The sequence below is a fragment of the Scatophagus argus genome, chromosome 22, assembly GCF_020382885.2.
Source record: "Scatophagus argus isolate fScaArg1 chromosome 22, fScaArg1.pri, whole genome shotgun sequence".
NCBI classification, from domain to species: Eukaryota; Metazoa; Chordata; class Actinopteri; family Scatophagidae; genus Scatophagus; species Scatophagus argus.
In genome coordinates, this window is record NC_058514.1 from 10,877,062 (window position 1) to 10,894,133 (window position 17,072).

Consider the following 17,072-nt stretch of genomic DNA (forward strand, 5'->3'; position numbering starts at 1 on the left):
AGGAGAGCCAATCATCACCTTTTTTCACATCCACCATCTTTACTTACATGTGACTCTAGAGAAGTGTGCGGAGTTCAGTAAAGTCTTCAGAAGCTGAATTTGCCTCCCGCACATGCACCAAATGGACAATATACCATAAGGTATCTCATCTAGGGGTGCACTGATCTGACACACCGGATCTGAATTGTGTAAGTTCGTGACTTTATTGAGTGGATCCGACAATGTCAGAGGTTTAAGAGCCACATGAATCAAACCCCCACAACAACTTAATTACTGATTTTAATTCTGGGAACAAAAGAAAACTGGTATGGTAACTGGTTCTCAGAAGATACCTTAAGTTGAAGCCTATGAGTCAGTACCAGGAGAGAAAAAGTCATATCCCTTATATCATCCCCTACGAAGCTGCTTCAAAGCTTCTCTTTCTACACATCCTCCTTTGAGATTGGTGTGCTCTCTATATTTTTTATTAAAGTTTTGTTTGTACAGTGTAGGTTGGCTGAGCAGGTATGTTTTTACAGCAATGTCCTGTTTAGGGAAATCATTAAAACGAGTGAAGGATAATAGGAGCACATGCCAACAATGCTTTAGTGTAACTTATATTTAATTGAATTTCTCGCAATTCTGATATCCGCTCAAAGAGTGAACACACACACATGCACAACTGCCTGAATGTGCACCTGCGTTATCACTTCATTATCAGCAGTCCAGTGGTTGTGCAGTATGTTGAAGCTTGGTTGCCACAGGTAACAGGTCAATGATTACCCAGAGGGCCTTGGGTGTCCTCAAGCTCAGGTCAGAGCCATTTCCCCATGAGAGAGAGGGACAACAGTGAGCTGCAGCTGCCATCCGTAACTCTAAGCCTGTGCAGTTATCAGTGTCTTATCTTGCTTGAAATACTGCATTGTGTTCACATTGTGTGTGTGGGCTGCGTTACAGACAGGGTCACGCTTCAGCAGCACATGCTGCATTCTGTGAAGTTCAAACATGTTCTTATTTTTTTTCATAGCGGTCAGTTCGAACAAGGAGGTGCTACATTTTTTTGCCTGATGGTTACCTCTTTTTTTCCCCCCTTTTTTTTTTCTTACAGAGCAGCCATGTGTTCGGTCGTGATTCAATCAATGAATCAATGTCTGGACCGTTGTCCTTCATTAACCATCAGTAATGTTTACAAGCAGGTCCAAGAAGTAAAGCTAACGGAAATACATAGTGGTGGGGGGAAAAAGTGCCTCAGTCCTCTTTGGGTTTGGGCCGATTCCCACAGGTTGTCTCACTTATTAGCTGCTTTCCTGCGCCGGACTGAAGAGCACAATCCCTCTCAGTCTCACTTGAACACATAACAATGCCAGGAATGGCTGCATTTGTGCAGTACGACCATTAGGCAACATCCGACTGCCTAATTCATTCAATTTCTCCCTCTGCCATGCCAGCACAATTGGCCTGAAAGGGCGCAGATGGTGGGCAGAGGAGGCTGGGGAGCTTGTTGCCGAAATGCAAGCAAGCTAAAATCGGTCACAGAGTTCTAATGGCAAAAGGACTGGATGGGTTAAAGCACAGGACACAGGGCAGACTGTTGGGAAAATGGTGTCCTTGAGGCGATCCTGGCAGGACCCAGCGGTCACCCTGACCCCCCACTCTGAGCTTGACACTGACTGTATCTTTAGCAGTAAACGGTACAAATTACTGGATCGTATGGCTCTACTTTCTCTCTTTCTCTTTATCACTTTCTTTTGCACTGGATGACCACAAACAGTCATTGTCACTGCAGACCACGAGAACAATTGGGTTCTTATGCTGTGGCCGGTCAGGGGATGGGAGGGTAAACTTCAGCAATGACTGTACTAAGTAAATTATAGCTCCAATGGCCTGTGTGGTTTGGAGAGGCTGCGCATTGTGAGAGGTCCTGCAACTAAAACCACCAGTTCAGCACATTTGCTGCCTCTGTACTGCAAAATGACGACAGCACGGCAAATGCAGACGGTTTTTTTTCTCTCGTTTACCATCGTTCACGTTCACACAAACACTTTTAGCTACTGGTGAGAGTCAAGAAGCACGAGCAGCTCTCTTTGGAAAGCACTGACACTTTCTAAACTATACTGAGTCACATCTTATGAAAACTGAATAATTGCGTGACTGCAGGGCAATGAAGGACTACCACAGTCCTGCTCCCGCTCTCCCTCCCTTCCTCTCGCCCCCTTCCCTCTCTGAGATCGAGGCTCCGCCTGTCCACTGTCCTCCCGCGCTCCAGTCGCTCCACCCTCCCGCCCTATCCCCTTTCTACATGACATCATCTGCACATCTGTCGTCCCAACAGGGTGCTGGTGACACAGACAGGCCACAAAATTAGCAGAGCTCTCTCTCCCTCTGCCTTTGTCACCTTCTCCTTCTTTCCTCTTGCCTCTCAGTTTCTTGCTCTTCATCTCTCTCTCTCTCTGTGTCCCTCTGTCCTCCTTCTTCTTTCTCCCCTCTTACTATAGATGCTTTGCTTTCCTTCTTTCTTCCCCTGCACACCTTGCTTCCACCCTTTTTTCTCTGCTGCATTATATCCTGTAATAACATGGTTGCATCTCACCGTTTCCTACAATGTGGCACATACATTTGAGCCGGCAGGAAATGGCCATTAAACTAAATGATCCATGGGCCTGACCCCAGCCATGACCCGTGTGATTATGAGCAAACTCAATCAGCAAGGTTATCCCTAACATGATGTGACTCCAACAAAAGTTTTTCTTTCTTGACTATCTGATTGTCTGATTTGAGCTATTAGGGCCTGCTAAAACCGGTTAAGAGGTTGTGGTTATATCAATTTGTGTGTCTATGTGTGTGTGAGGGTGTGTGAGAGGAAGAGAAAGAGAGTGGGAGCGATTTTTAGTGCGTTTCGACAGTAAGGCCCAACCCATTAAGGGCCGAGTATTCTCATGGGAATAGAAACTTACAGAAGTGTAACACATGTTTGATTCCCCAAAGCCCCAATGCAGTAATTCTTCACGTATGAATTACTAGCAGATCAAATCAAGTCATACTGGATCAAACCAGCTGCAGTGGAATAACAATCTTTAGTGATGTAAATGAACAAATACAGTTAATTCTATAATTAACAATGTTCTCCAGAAAACATGTTTTTTTTTTCTTACTTTCTCTTCTCCTAGAATGCTTAAAAAAGAGTGAAATAGCAGCTCATAACGTGTTTCTCTGTCTTCTTTAAAAAAAAAATAGAAATAACTCAAGATGGAAAAAAAAGTGTATTAAAAGAACTGAAAATGAAAAATCATTTGTTGCGCGGCTGACCTTCAGCAGGAGGATGTGCACCGACCACTTTTGTTTCGGCAGTTTCAACTCAGATACCAGCACAGAATGCAGCAGACGGGATTTGAACCCAGGATTACGGAGGAGGGGGGATCAAGAGTCTGATGACCACCACACACTCTTCAACCAAACCCCTAAGAAAAACTGTAATATATTTCTGTATGCATTACATGGACCTTTACTAAATTAATTCTTACTAATATGTAATATTGCTCAGGAAACGGCACGTTGAAATTTGACAGCAACAGGATTCAGGAGGCAGAAAACATATTCTTTGTGAGCTGCTGTGGACACACACACACACACACACACACACACGCAGGTCTGATGGCTTTTGAATCTCTTTGTCAAATACTAATTTCTGACTTGTGTCTATCTGTAAAGCCACTCTATAAAGACACTCACTGCACAACACTATAAATGTAAAGTCTGTCACCAGAGAAGGGCACAGCTTGCCTTTTTCACACGCGATGCCTTGCTTCTACTCGGAGAGCACAAACTAATTCCTAGCAGTTTAAATAGATGATGGAATAAAGAGTGGACATATCCTTTTAATTTCTATCATTTAAAACCCTAAAACCAGTGACAAGCAACAATGAACACGATTATGTTTTAATATTAGGATCACTGAAACCATAGAGATCGCAGAAGAAATATTTACATGTCCCGCGTTTACACAAACAAACGCGACGGTTAAATTTTGAAATTTCGATAGTAGGAACCAAGATGGTGGAACCACTGAGGGGTGGTGGGAACTACAGGCTGCTGTACAGCCTCCTGTACTTTGAAACACAGGAGTGAAGAGCCCCCTTGAGGATCTGAAATTTACTCACTTTATCCAATTGTGCCTCTGAAATGCTGCAATACAGTGATGTCAACCTCACCTCAGGATCAACACTGATATTTGTACAGAATCTGAAATAAGTGGAGAAAAAAAGAAGCAAAAAGACTCAGTGCTAGCCCACTGAGTTACACATTTAACACAAATGAAAATAATGCAATGTGGTGGGGAAACCTGTATTACTGATAATTTAATGCTAGGGTGTGTGTGTGGCGATAAAGCATGCAATAGCTGCTATTCTCATGCCACGACAGACAAAGTGCTGGTGTAAAAGAGACACGCTTGACCCAAAGCAAAGTGGAGTACGAGCTGAACAAGGAGCTTCTCTGGTGCTCTGTCTCCCTCTGCAGGTACAATTGAGTAAAGGCGCGCAACTCAAACGACAAAGTGAGGTGCAGAAGGCTAAACATCTTGCAAAAAGTTGAAAAATAGCAAAGCAGCTGGGTGCGCTGGAAAAAACAAGAGATTTTCATGCTTATTAATCACTACAGGTGTTAATTCCAGTTTGTAGTGCAAAATCTAAACATTTTTTAGCTTAAATTGCAAAGAATCGGAAAATGTTGATCTAGAGCAGGTTCTAACTCCCTGTAGAACCAATAAGCGAGCCTGCTGTGTAACTGTGCTGTTAATCTCTTTTCAGTACAAATAATAAAATTATCACTTACTTTGTAATTGTTACTTTTCGGCTTTTTCAGTCGTTCGCGTTGCTGAATTCAAAACCGTCCCTGTTGATGCCATGTACCCATTTTCTCAACATCTGCAACATGTTTACAACTCCAAATCTGTATTTCTACACCAAAAACATAAATCCTCTTCACATAAAAGGAATAATTTCCAAAGACATTTATGTGCCTCGTGGCATTGAAAATATGGCCCTCCCTTCATCTGCTCTCAAAAAGGTTCAAGATGCTTCAAAGACAATAATGTCTCGAAAGTGGAATTGTTGTTGTGCAACATGGAAACAATTTTCCCCCCGTCAGCTTCGTCAGGTTTCATGGATGCTCTGAACAGTGTGAATTAGATTTGATTACAAAGTAGTTAGGTCGTAAATACACTCCTGCCTGTTCAAACCCAGGGGTTAGTTTTGTTTTTTATTGGTAACGCTCCGCAATCCCTTCGCAGTGCGGGGGACCATATTCATTTTCCCCAACCACAATCGGATTTCTTGTGCATTCCAGTAAGCGTTTCACCCCATTACATATATAAGCACCATGTGTTTGTCTTGCCATATTACAGTCTAAACAATGCCTCTGACATTGCGGTAAAGCTTGAAAGTCACTCGAGTTGCATGTCGCTGTGTGCCAAAATCGCCCATATGCACTTGTCTGACATAAACAAATTAAACCCATCAGGGTCTCTTAGTAGATCAGACGCACAGGATACAGCTTTGATGCATGTCTTTCACCATCTAACTAAAGCTCTCATGTCATACTTGAAGATTAAGGCTGGCGGTATTCAGTATTGTTCTTATTGTTAAGAAATCCTCCAAAAAGATCAGACCCAACAATTTGTCTCAGTACCATCTGTGTCTCAGCCCTCACACATGTGTCTCTCATGTGTACCTTTAGAAACCGGTCACATCTATCCACAGTTTCATTTTTTTAAAAAGCAGAGATTGTACAATATAGCAAACACTAAAAAGGACTAAATAGTGCTGTGGGTGGGATCTACTTTCTGCTGCGAATTAATATGAGCTGATGAGTGAGTACAGCACCCAACAGTTCCCATGTTCATCGTAATGAAGGACACTGGTGACAACTTTATTTTGTTCTGGACAACAATAGACTCTGATGGTTAAAGTTTCATAAATAGAAGGTATGAGGTACAAGTATAAGGTATGAGTTACCAGTGGCATTAATACACAATATTCTCACAATATTTTAGACACTTTACACAACTTATCTAGGACCAAAGACATGTCCACTGACTATTTTACCTGTGAAAATAGAAGCCATGGATTATTTTACTCGAGAAAGATTTTTTTATCGTTGATATTGTTATTTTTGCATGCCAGTCTTGGTAATAATGATGATGAAAGCAAAGTGTATTGGGCATTCTTCTCTGTATTATTTATTATTATTTGTTTCTTTATTTTGTTTTTTTCCCACTACCGTCTAAAAATTTAATTGTATTTGAGACACATTAAAGACTCTTTTCTAGTTGACAATCTAATACTTGCTCAGTTGTTTAATAAAGACATACATGAACATAAAATCTTCAAATTCACCAAAACACGAAACTTAAGGCTTCTGTGTAGGTGTGAGCTAATCAGCAGTGGTAGGTTATAATGGCTGTGCTGTATGCCAGCATGAATATGAGTGGATGCTATTAGTCAGCTAGTAGCCCAACTGCTATGAATGAGTCAGTGACAGAGAAGCATGAATGAAGCGGCTGATGCGAATCAGCTAATAAAAGCGTGACCTCGGTGATCTGCTTGAACAAACGCTGTGCACTCTGTAATGCATGTACACAAGGCTCAGTGTGCTTTCTAAAATATTTAGAGTTTTGGTATGTGTGTGTCGACACAGTATTCTAATATTATACTGTGTTATTTTTGTGGTGGTGTGCTTTCAGCTGCGTGTTAACGGGATTGTCTGACAGGATGTTTAACACTTTCACATGAGTCCCGCGCTTCTACAGACAAAACTGTCACCTACAATGACTTATTAGATGTTTACTTCGATGATCGACAATACCATTTCCTCAACACCCACTCAGGGACCCAGCTACAAGTTCTGAGCTCAAGGACAACACAGGGCCGTGAGCCCATAAGACGCCATTATTAATCTGGACTTTCTAGGCCTGCTTCCAGCTTGAGGCCCCTCTACATCACAGCCCCAGTGTCTCCCTGCATGTCTCCAGCCCTGTTATTCATCATCATCACGAGGATGATGCTATCAAAAACATTTCTGTCAAACAGAAAGTAATAGTCATCTTAGTTTTACAGCTGCTGTCAACCTTGATCTGATGTCCCGAAGAAGAATTCCTGCACAGCCCCAAACTTCTCAAGTCTCCATGTTCACCTCGTCTTCGGTGTAAAATGTGAAAAGAAACAGATATCGCTGCGCGAGCGCCAGGACAGTGAGTGTACGCTGCTTAAGTGCTATCTTGGCTTTGGAAATTGTGGTTTAGGAGGATTATTTGGACAGAAAGAGAGATGAAGAGGGAGTGACAAAGAGACAGAGAAAAACAGCAAGAGGCATTCAGAAGACGCATATACACACAGATAAGATCTGCCTTTGCCAGAGACGTTATCTGTGAGTTGTTCTCCAGCGACAAGGCCAAGATGGTCCAATTTAGTGGCTGCTTCTCATTCTTTACACTGAGTTATTGTTACACACAGTCTGACTGGGCATAAGAATCAGACCAATGTTAAAACAGCCAAAGAATTAAAGGTATTTTATTCTTATATTCTCCAAATCACTGCTGTCTTTCAAACTGATTTGTTGGCAGCTGCAGGGAATTAAAATTAAAGGGTTCGTTTCCACAAACCTAAAATTGATCACTTTGTAAGAGAGGATCTCTCTTTTGTCCCGAGGATTGATATCTCGTGTTGGAACAAATCTCATTAATATTATCTTGTTGTGTTTGTTCAGCTCAAGCAAAGCTCAGAAAGTCTCAATTTTCAGTCTCCACAATGTCAACAGCAAAGGAAGAAAACATGTACTCTGTCCTCTGTCCACTCTGTGAAGTAGCCCTATAAAACTTCTCGTCCTTTGAAGGTCGTTTGGAATTGAATAAGACGGTCTCCTCCCATTGTGCTTCTCCCTCTCTTTAAAGTTCCACAGCAAACAGGCTGCTGTTTGCAAGAAACCTCTTTAAGAGAAAAAAATGGAATAAATTCCTTTTGGATCGTCCTTGTTGGCTTTTCGATCTTTTTACACCTGGGCACTTCAAAGACCATATGGGTTTAACAAGAACATAAACCATGTAGGAAAATGTGATGTTTATTCTACTGTAGTGATTAATCATAAACTTCCTGCTTTTCCAAAAGGCAAAACAGTCTCAAACACATTTCGCAACAATTCTGCTTTGTGAATGAAAAAGTTGAATTTGTTGCTTACATGTACTACACCGCCTGCTGTGCACACACATGCTTTGGGGTGATGACGTTTGCTCCATGCCACCACACGAGGGCGTATTGTTGGTGATGCACCAACTGAACATGTGAGCTGGAAGAGTCTCGTCAACTGTCTGTCTGAAGAATTTCAGCAAGCATCTGTTGCGCTGAAGAGCCAGTGAGAGAAACTTTATCAGTTCAACCCCATAGAAAAAAAAGGTAGAGATTAGGAAAGCATAACATGAGGTGGAAAAACTCAAAAATCTTGCATACGTAGAAGTTTATCCCTTCTATAGTCCTCTTTATCTGCTCTGTAACAACCATAAGATTATAGATCTATTGCTGATTATCATTTCAATCATTTTGTCTATAAAATGTCCAAAATGCTAATAATAATTTCCCAAACCCCAATGAGACTTATCAAACAGTCCAAAACCCAACAAAATCCAAATAAGATCGAGAAAAGCATCAAATGACCACATCTAATGTTAATCAGTGGATAAATTAATAAATGACAACAAATGAATTAACCAGCTGATCATTTCAGGTCTAGTTTGGTCTTCCTCGAGTCAGACTACATTTTCACGCCCTTTTTAACAAATTATTTGTTATCTTCCAAAGAAGTCCCTCAAGAAAAACACAGTTTTATGTTATTTTTATACTAATATTAAAGTACAAATCTGCAGCAATTATATATAGGAGCAATGTGCTAAATAAGCTAAGTGTAGTTATTTAATGTGTCACTGACATTCATTTACTCAGAGACAAGGATGATGATGTGAATTCATTATGGATGACAGGGGAAAAGAGGGGCTTTCCATTGTTATATTAATGTAAAAATGACTGAAGTTGAGTTTTACTTGGCATGGTGGCATTAACTGTGCCCAGAAGGTCACAGGTTTGCCCCCACAGCTGACAGCGCATCACTAACAGCTGAAATAGGCCTGAACTTTTAGTGAGTAACAGCAAAAACCCCAAATGTAAATGCGAATATTAACGATACGGCTATAAGAGTGAGAGAAATGGATGGATGGATGGATGGACGGATGGAGCAGGAGGTGTGTCCGGGGTGGGCATACGGTGGGATGCGGGGTGCGGGGCTCATCTCATGGGCTGATGCACCGGGAGAGGCCACTGTCTCCCTCCCTTCCAATGCCACGACAGTCTCACTTTCGGAGACTTGAGCGGCACGTATTGTACATCCGGATCCCCATCTGCCCCCTCCTCCCTCCCTCCCTCTCCCTCTCTCTCTCTCTCTCTCTCTTTCCCACCCGTCCTCTATCAGTCCAGGTGGCGGAGCGCACTTCGGCCGTGGGATGCAGCCTGTCATCTCCGACACATGGACAGCGAAGCTTGGAGCTGCCGAAGCGCGCCACGGCTCCACTAGCTGAAGACGACCACGTCTCAACAGACGACGCTCCTGCGTTTTTGTTTTTTCTTTTTCATATCTCCTGGGACCTCAGATAAAAGGATATACTTGTTCACCCGCACTTTTTTTTTTGAAAAAAATCTTCTTCTTTTCAAACCGCAAGAGAGCAGAACCAGTTGTGTTCAATGCGCAACCATGCTCATCATCTCGTCTCGCAGTGCGCTGCTGTCCGTCTACTACCCGCAGATCTTCCTCATCCTCACCAGCGGTAGCTACCTGTAGGTTTCTTATCACTGCACTTGCTTAATTCTGACACATGTTGGCTTGATTTGACAGAGCACAGCTGCGCACAGCTACGCACCGGGCGATTTCGTAATCAAGTTAGCTCGCACCTTGAAATCACTGGCTGTTTGTCGCAGGTGTTTTATTAGGACGGGGATATGCGCTTAACATATGTTGCTGTATTTTTTAAATATTTCTTGTGGTTACATTTTGTACTATTGTGGAAGGGCATTTTGGAACTGAAAAAAGTAACTTGGAATATCCAGTCAAGCAAAAAATGTAGAAGCCTTGTCGATTAATCATCTGAGTCTACTATGAAATCAAAGACTGACTTGCACGAAACAATAGCAGCTGATCTTATTCCCATAACATCTGTCATTTGAAACTAACGTTCTGTCATAAATCGACTAGTAATAAATAGTCAACGAAGGCTTGAGGGAACGAAGCCAGTATTTAATCTACGTGATTCTTACATGTTCCACTATGAGCGCAGCTGATGAGAGAACCTGCTCTCGTGGATTTACACATTACAGCAGAACCACTTTGTCATTGGAGCACCTCGTCAGACAAGGGCCATAACTGGAAAGCAGCATAATGGAAAACAGTCATACTGTACTACTTCATGCTCTGTCCGTAGGTGTAATGAGCTCTTTCTTCTGGCATTAAGAGACCCAGGCCCCTCTCAAAGAGGATGATTGCTGCACCATGCATGCCTCTCATTCATAACATGGGCAGGTCCTGAAACTGAAAATAGCTGTGGCGGTTCATGTTTTCTGTAACACAGAAAGGAGCAACAGAAAGGGACTGGATTTAGATCCAGTCCTACACTTAACTATTGTTCTCTTCCATGTCTTCATGGTGGTCTATTAGATTACGCATGATGTCATGTGGACTAGGGATGGACTTAGTTTTAATCCTCTCATTTTGTTTTAAATCTATAAACTGTGATGAGAAGTTTAGCAAAAATGTTCTAACTATTCTGAAACACACCTTATCACCTTTTTCCCCTAAAACTGTCTCCATCTGTCTTCAAAGTCCCTCTCATTAATCCCTGTTTCACTGTGCCCAGGGCGCTGTCCTCTGTGGTAGCTCTAGGTGCTAACATCATCTGCAACAAGATCCCAGGACTGGCTCCTCGTCAGAGAGCCCTCTGCCAGAGTCGCCCTGACGCCATCATCGTCATTGGCGAAGGCGCCCAGCTTGGCATCAACGAGTGTCAGTACCAGTTCCGCTACGGTCGGTGGAACTGCTCGGCCCTGGGCGAGAGGACCGTCTTCGGACAAGAGCTGAGAGTAGGTCAGTCTGTCTGAAACTTTAGTTTTCCATTGGAGTTTTAAATATAGTTGCAGCAGGATGAGTGAGGGGAAGAAAGTTGCCCAGAGGACGGGAGTCTTGAATGGGGTTCTTCTAACTTTCCTAGTTTATTTCTTCCTATTTTATGCCGTTAGCAGTAGTAGATTTCAGTACAGTACATGACTTACAGGAAATGACATGTGCAAGGGTTCTCGGCTGGAGTCAAGCTGGGAACACTGTCGCTCTTGGTTGAAACCCCTGAGCCAGAGGGCCACAGTAGCTAAAGTGAATCCCTGGACTGTATGTATCAACATTTTCACAACTAAACCAATCTAACTGAATTTAGACAAGAGGCAATCTGAGCCTTGATGCACGGCTGTGCACTGATGTGTGATCAGGGAGACTTTAATCTGTCGACACGTGTCGTCAGGTATGTTAACTGGCCTATGCTAAAGCAAACTGAGCTGTGCTGTCTGATCTTCTGATCCTTGAAGTTGAAAGGACTGTGCCACAGTATGTGTGGATGAACAAAGTTCAGCACTGCGGTTTGACATCAGCCTGCCTTCTCCTTCTTGTTGTACTGCCCTAGAACCTCCTGTAACTGTTGTCAGTGGCATGAGAAAAAGCCGCAGCATACCTCGACTAAGTGGCATGAAACAGACTTCAAGATGGGTGGCGAAACTTTAATGAAAGCATTTTTGGAACACCACAAGCAGGAACCACAATGGATTCTCTGCTTTGGTTAGACACAAACACAAAAAGACTGCAATTCAAATACCTTGTTAGTGTCCCCCAGTGGAGATTTGATCTTTAATTTATGTGTGTGACATCACTGTGAATGCAAAACACAGCGACATAGCAAAGCAGTCATAAAGACTTCCTTATGTTTAATGCCCATCTGGGTGTGCCATCAATATCAAAACTATACTATCTGTACGAACTAACACATCTCCCCGGTTGTAGTCAACATTCTTCCCCGTTTTATTTCTCACAGAAGCCTGTTTGCTCCTAATGTGAACCTCTTATATAAATTGTGTTTCAGTCCGAAATGTTTTGTTGCGGTCTTGCTGTGGGTTTGGATCCATGTTTAATCTAGCAGCCCTGGGAGCAATCACTTTCTTCTACACGGGAGACAGGCAGACAGACGTCTGGATCCCTTTATTTCTTTTGTCAGAGGAAATGTCTCTTTTCTCTTGTGGTGGGTGAACGAGCTCGAAGAGACACTTTGGACCCAATTTTGATCCTCATGCTTTCCCCATGTGGACAGTTTCACCAAATCAGAACTTTATGGAAGACTAAATCTTGTTAGATCATCTGTATAAAAACTAATTAAGACTGTTAATAAATGTGGAGACATAAATGTTGAGCATGTCAGATTTCCTTTCATCTTGATGAATTTTCAGCAAGATTGGTTTCCTTCTGTACAAAAATGGAAATGCAAGCAAGGGCCATACCCCCTCTTGCGTCGCTAATGTACCATCCACCACTTCACTTGACTGACCTACCGTTCCTGTGAACTCATTAAGCATTGAGAAAGACCAGGGAGATTCATGCTAACCACTAACTGAAATCAGCTCCAGCAGCTGGATGGCAACAATGGAACCCTGCATGCACTGCTGTACAATCAAAACAAATCACAGTGCAAGGAGATGGCTGTTTGGCTATTGCATGCGCCTGATGCCTTGAGAAATGCTCACCATACAATATATCTGAATGGGTCATGGATTTAGCCTGATGAGAGAAGACTTCAGAGTTTGTTATGAGTTATGGACCGGGGGGAACCGCAGGCCCGATGGTTTCTGCGAGTGAATTTGTCAGGTTGGAAGGGAGCCATTAGAATCGCCTCTACCAGAGACGCCATGCATTAATACTCTGGGCTGTTGAAAAGAACAAAAGGGTCAGCATTACCCTGATTGGAAAGTGAAGATATCCTCTTACTAACTGTGGTGCCAATAAATTCATTTTCCCCTCCACGCCATAAATATAAATGTGTTTATTTTCAAGTTCAAATGGTGACACACAAAAGCTTGGAAATGGGCACATCTCAGTTAAGCCTGGCCACAGATTATTTCAACATGCAACACAACGGTATCATTTTCTATAATAATGTGGACCGCCTAAGACAGACACAGAGTGACACTTAATCCGCGTGAGAAATTCCATTGATGAAAAACATTAAGAAGTAGCAACTCCACGAGTGCCGATCCCGAAGAAAAGGCTCCTGTAGTTAGCCAGTAGATGTCACTTGTGTTTTCTTCACTATGCTGATAACTGTTCTAACAGTGACTGAGGTAGCAAACGAGGTAGAAAGAAAACTCAGTGATTAATTATGATTATATTAAAATATTAATTATAATACTTGTTACACTGATGTTCCTCAAAGTCACCTCCTGATAACTGGCTCATTAATTTGCCTCAAGAAGTACGGAAAATTAGAGTATGGCTGGAAAGACGCTCTCCTACTGAAGTGCTGTTGATTGAGATTTATAAATAAAGAGAGAAATAAGATTACTTCAACACACTCAGTACTGCACTTCAATAAGTTGGAGAACATTGTTCCTGGTGAAGAGGCAGACAAGTGGAGAGAGAGAGGGAGATGCATGACATGCAGCAGATCACCCAGTCACACATGTTTTAACTCATTTCCCCTGATTAGACCTCTTCTGGGTGCACTTAAATAAAGTACTCGAGTAAACTGAATTTGGTGACTTTCCCTCAGTGATTATTCTAACTAAGATTTCTCACTAAGATTTTATTTATACTGCAAATATATAGCGGTGTCAATTTTACTAATAATTGGTATCGTGTTGGCCTCAAAAAATGCCCAATTTGTCGATCCCTAGATGTTATACAACTTCATGACAAGTAAGCTGCGATTCATGTATAAAATCTGTGTTCCTGTAATAAGAACATTTTTTTTTTTTTTTTTTTTTACATCGGAAGGTCAAACCAAGCAAAAAGCCTGCTACTTGTACCGTAACAGAACGTAACTCTGACATTCATGCTTACTGACTTTAGAATGTCTACTCATTTGAGATAATGAGAGTATTCGTATCATGTTACTTTCCACTACTTTTCACTCCAATTCAAATTTATTCAGATTCTGCTTTTTTTTTTTCCCTCTCTTCAGGCAGCAGGGAGGCCGCATTCACTTATGCCATCACCGCAGCAGGAGTTGCCCACGCAGTGACCACAGCTTGTAGCCAGGGCAACCTCAGTCAGTGCGGCTGTGACCGCGAGAAGCAGGGCTACCATGACTACCAAGAGGAGGGCTGGAAGTGGGGAGGCTGTTCGGCTGATGTTAAGTACGGAGTGGAGTTCTCGCGACGCTTTGTAGACGCCCGTGAGATAAAGAAAAACGCTCGGCGGCTGATGAATCTACACAACAATGAGGCAGGGCGAAAGGTAAGTAGAGTCAATCTGACAAGACTATGGACGAACGCATAAAACATCATGCAACACCACACCTTAGTATGACCGCGTTACAGATTAGGCAAAAACAGGAAAATGGCAAAACTGGCAAAGAAGTTTGATTTATTTACCGTGTATTTGCATCAGTTTCTATAAATGTAAATGTATTCTATAAATAAATCTAGAAATGTATCAGTCCTAAACTGTACAAGTGCAGAAATTATTTTCATTTAAAAAAAAAAAAAGAAGCTCCTGTACACTGGAGTACAAGTAAGAAAGTGCATGTGCAACAGAAATGCAAAACTTGGCAGATACAGCATCCAAAATGGAACAGTGCCACAATACCACACTCCATTCACTGAATTACTACACATTAAGTGAGGATAAAGGATATTATTGCAAGTCTCTGCCTCTTCCTCCACCAAAGACCACACTTCTGCACCACCGCACACACCAAAGTCGAGAGCAATACCCCCACCCCCGAATGTGAAAGCCATGAAGGGGAAGACAGAGTCATTGATTTGTCCAGGATAAACAAGTTATAATGTTCTGATTATGAGCTCAGTCACTCAAAAATCACACTGTCTCACAATCAAAATATTTCTGTGATAAAAATGAGGTCACCGAGCTCAGTCACAAGGGCAAACAGTCACCTGTCAATTTTTGTCATCTAAGAATATTTGTATAAATCTGGCTCAAACCACAATGTAATTCTATAGTGTACAGTTCCACAACAGCTCTGGTTAGTTTTTTCGAGCTCTCACACCATTATGTGGTCTGAAGAAAGGTAAAGTTTATTGGAGACTACAGTTATTTTCCGCAGGTTTTTGACATAAAGTTGGCATGCTGGATGGTGTGTTGAAAGTTGAAGTATTCACAAGCCACGCTAAAAAAAAGGGAGGGGGAGGGGGGGTTTGATGGGTATCCGATTGCCATGCTATTTAATATTCAAGCCCAGGACCTGCATTATCTTGCAGAAGGCATTTTCAGTTATTTAGTTATTTATTAATTTCTACTCTCTACACGATCAGATCCTAGAGGAGAGGATGAAGCTGGAGTGCAAATGTCACGGTGTGTCTGGTTCCTGCACCACTAAGACCTGCTGGATCACCCTGCCCAAGTTCAGAGAGATTGGTTACCTTCTGAAGGAACGATACAGTGACGCCGTTCAAGTAGAGCCAGTCCGGGCCTCGCGGCTCCGCCAGCCGTCCTTTCTACGGCTCAAAGAGGCCAGAGGCTACCAAAAGCCCACGGACACAGACCTGGTGTACCTGGAGCGTTCGCCCAACTACTGCGAAGAGGACACGGCCACAGGAAGCACAGGAACTCGGGGCAGGCTGTGCAACGGCACCTCGACCCACACAGACAGTTGTAATGTAATGTGCTGCGGTCGGGGCTACAACACGCACCACTACACCCGCATCTGGCAGTGCAACTGCAAGTTCCACTGGTGCTGTTTCGTCAAGTGCAACACCTGCAGTGAGAAATCAGAAGTTTTCACCTGCAAGTAGGAAATGAGGATGTGGGGCACCGGGGTCTGGGGAAAACGGACAATGGCTGAACATAAAAAAAGTGATTACAAAGTGGAATTTGAAGTGAAGGACCTGGAAGTATTTATTCAACAATTTGCACATTTTTACATCCTATTTTGGAATTCTTTAAAGAAAGGATAAACAGACATGAGGGTTGGAAAGCATTGGGGAAAAAAAACATGACACGAGTGATGTAAAAATAAGAGAAACACAAGACAACGTCTTGCAAAGATGTCATTTACAGATGTCACGCACGAGAGGGAAAACAATAAAGACGACTGTCGGATCTTGAGAAGAGTTTTGCCACACGCTAACTCGAAATTCTACGACAGCGAAAAGCCTCAGACTGTCACGGGAGAAGAGACTCCTGAAGACAGCTACGGAATAATTTTAACTGTACGCTCACACTGTATTCTGTTTGAACACTGAAAATAAAGCAAAATTATTTATGTAAAACATCTTTCAAACCTAAAGTCTTACACATAGGATGGATTTGACATTTTTCCTCTTTTATGATCTTCAATTGCTACTGATACATTTCAAGTTGGAAGTAACTGATTTCTTTTGTCACATTTACAGCTGCCTAACAGCAAAATCTTTGGTTATTTCACCCTTCTTTTTTTTTTTTTTTTACCCATTATCAGTTGTCTAGAGATTAGTTATTTTTCTGTTGCGCTCACATTTCTCTTTTTCACTGGATATCAGTAATTTGAGGAGTTGTGCTATTGAGTGCTGTGCTCACACCTCTCTCATGGACAAAATCCCTCTCTCCCCCAACCGAGCCCAGAGATCCTTTGTTACTCCAAGAGCCAAAGAGGCAGAAAATATTCCCAAACTATTTAAAGCATCCAACTTGTCTGTCTGAACGGCACTTTCCATCCTGACCGTGCTCATTGTTTTGTTTTTGGAGGGCTCTTGACTTTGGAGAAAAGCATGTAAGCCTCACTGGAACTCCATAGAGGTGCAATCAGGTTCAGATAC

At 42.4% G+C, this 17,072-nt stretch overlaps 1 protein-coding gene across 2 annotated transcripts; it reads left to right on the top strand.

The window, feature by feature from the left end:
• The first annotated feature begins 9,307 nt into the window (after nt 1-9,307).
• On the top strand, nt 9,308-16,547 carry wnt7ba (wingless-type MMTV integration site family, member 7Ba). 2 transcript variants are annotated; one of them, XM_046379118.1, is made up of 4 exons: nt 9,308-9,841; nt 10,925-11,151; nt 14,279-14,553; nt 15,591-16,547. In XM_046379118.1, the coding sequence occupies exons 1-4, from the start codon at nt 9,759-9,761 to the stop codon at nt 16,068-16,070; spliced, it is 1,065 nt and encodes a 354-aa protein (XP_046235074.1). In that variant the 5' UTR covers nt 9,308-9,758; the 3' UTR covers nt 16,071-16,547. The 2 variants fall into 2 exon arrangements, with proteins under 2 accessions (XP_046235074.1, XP_046235073.1); XM_046379117.1 differs by having other exon boundaries at nt 9,312-9,851.
• Nucleotides 16,548-17,072: the final 525 nt, after the last annotated feature.

Coding starts and splice junctions, on each gene's coding strand:
- wnt7ba (XM_046379118.1), top strand. CDS start 9,759: ATGCGCAACCATGCTCATCATCTCGTCTCGCAGTGCGCTGCTGTCCGT. Junction 11,152..14,278: donor CGGACAAGAGCTGAGAGTAG/GTCAGTCTGTCT, acceptor CCCTCTCTTCAG/GCAGCAGGGAGGCCGCATTC. Junction 14,554..15,590: donor ACAATGAGGCAGGGCGAAAG/GTAAGTAGAGTC, acceptor CTACACGATCAG/ATCCTAGAGGAGAGGATGAA.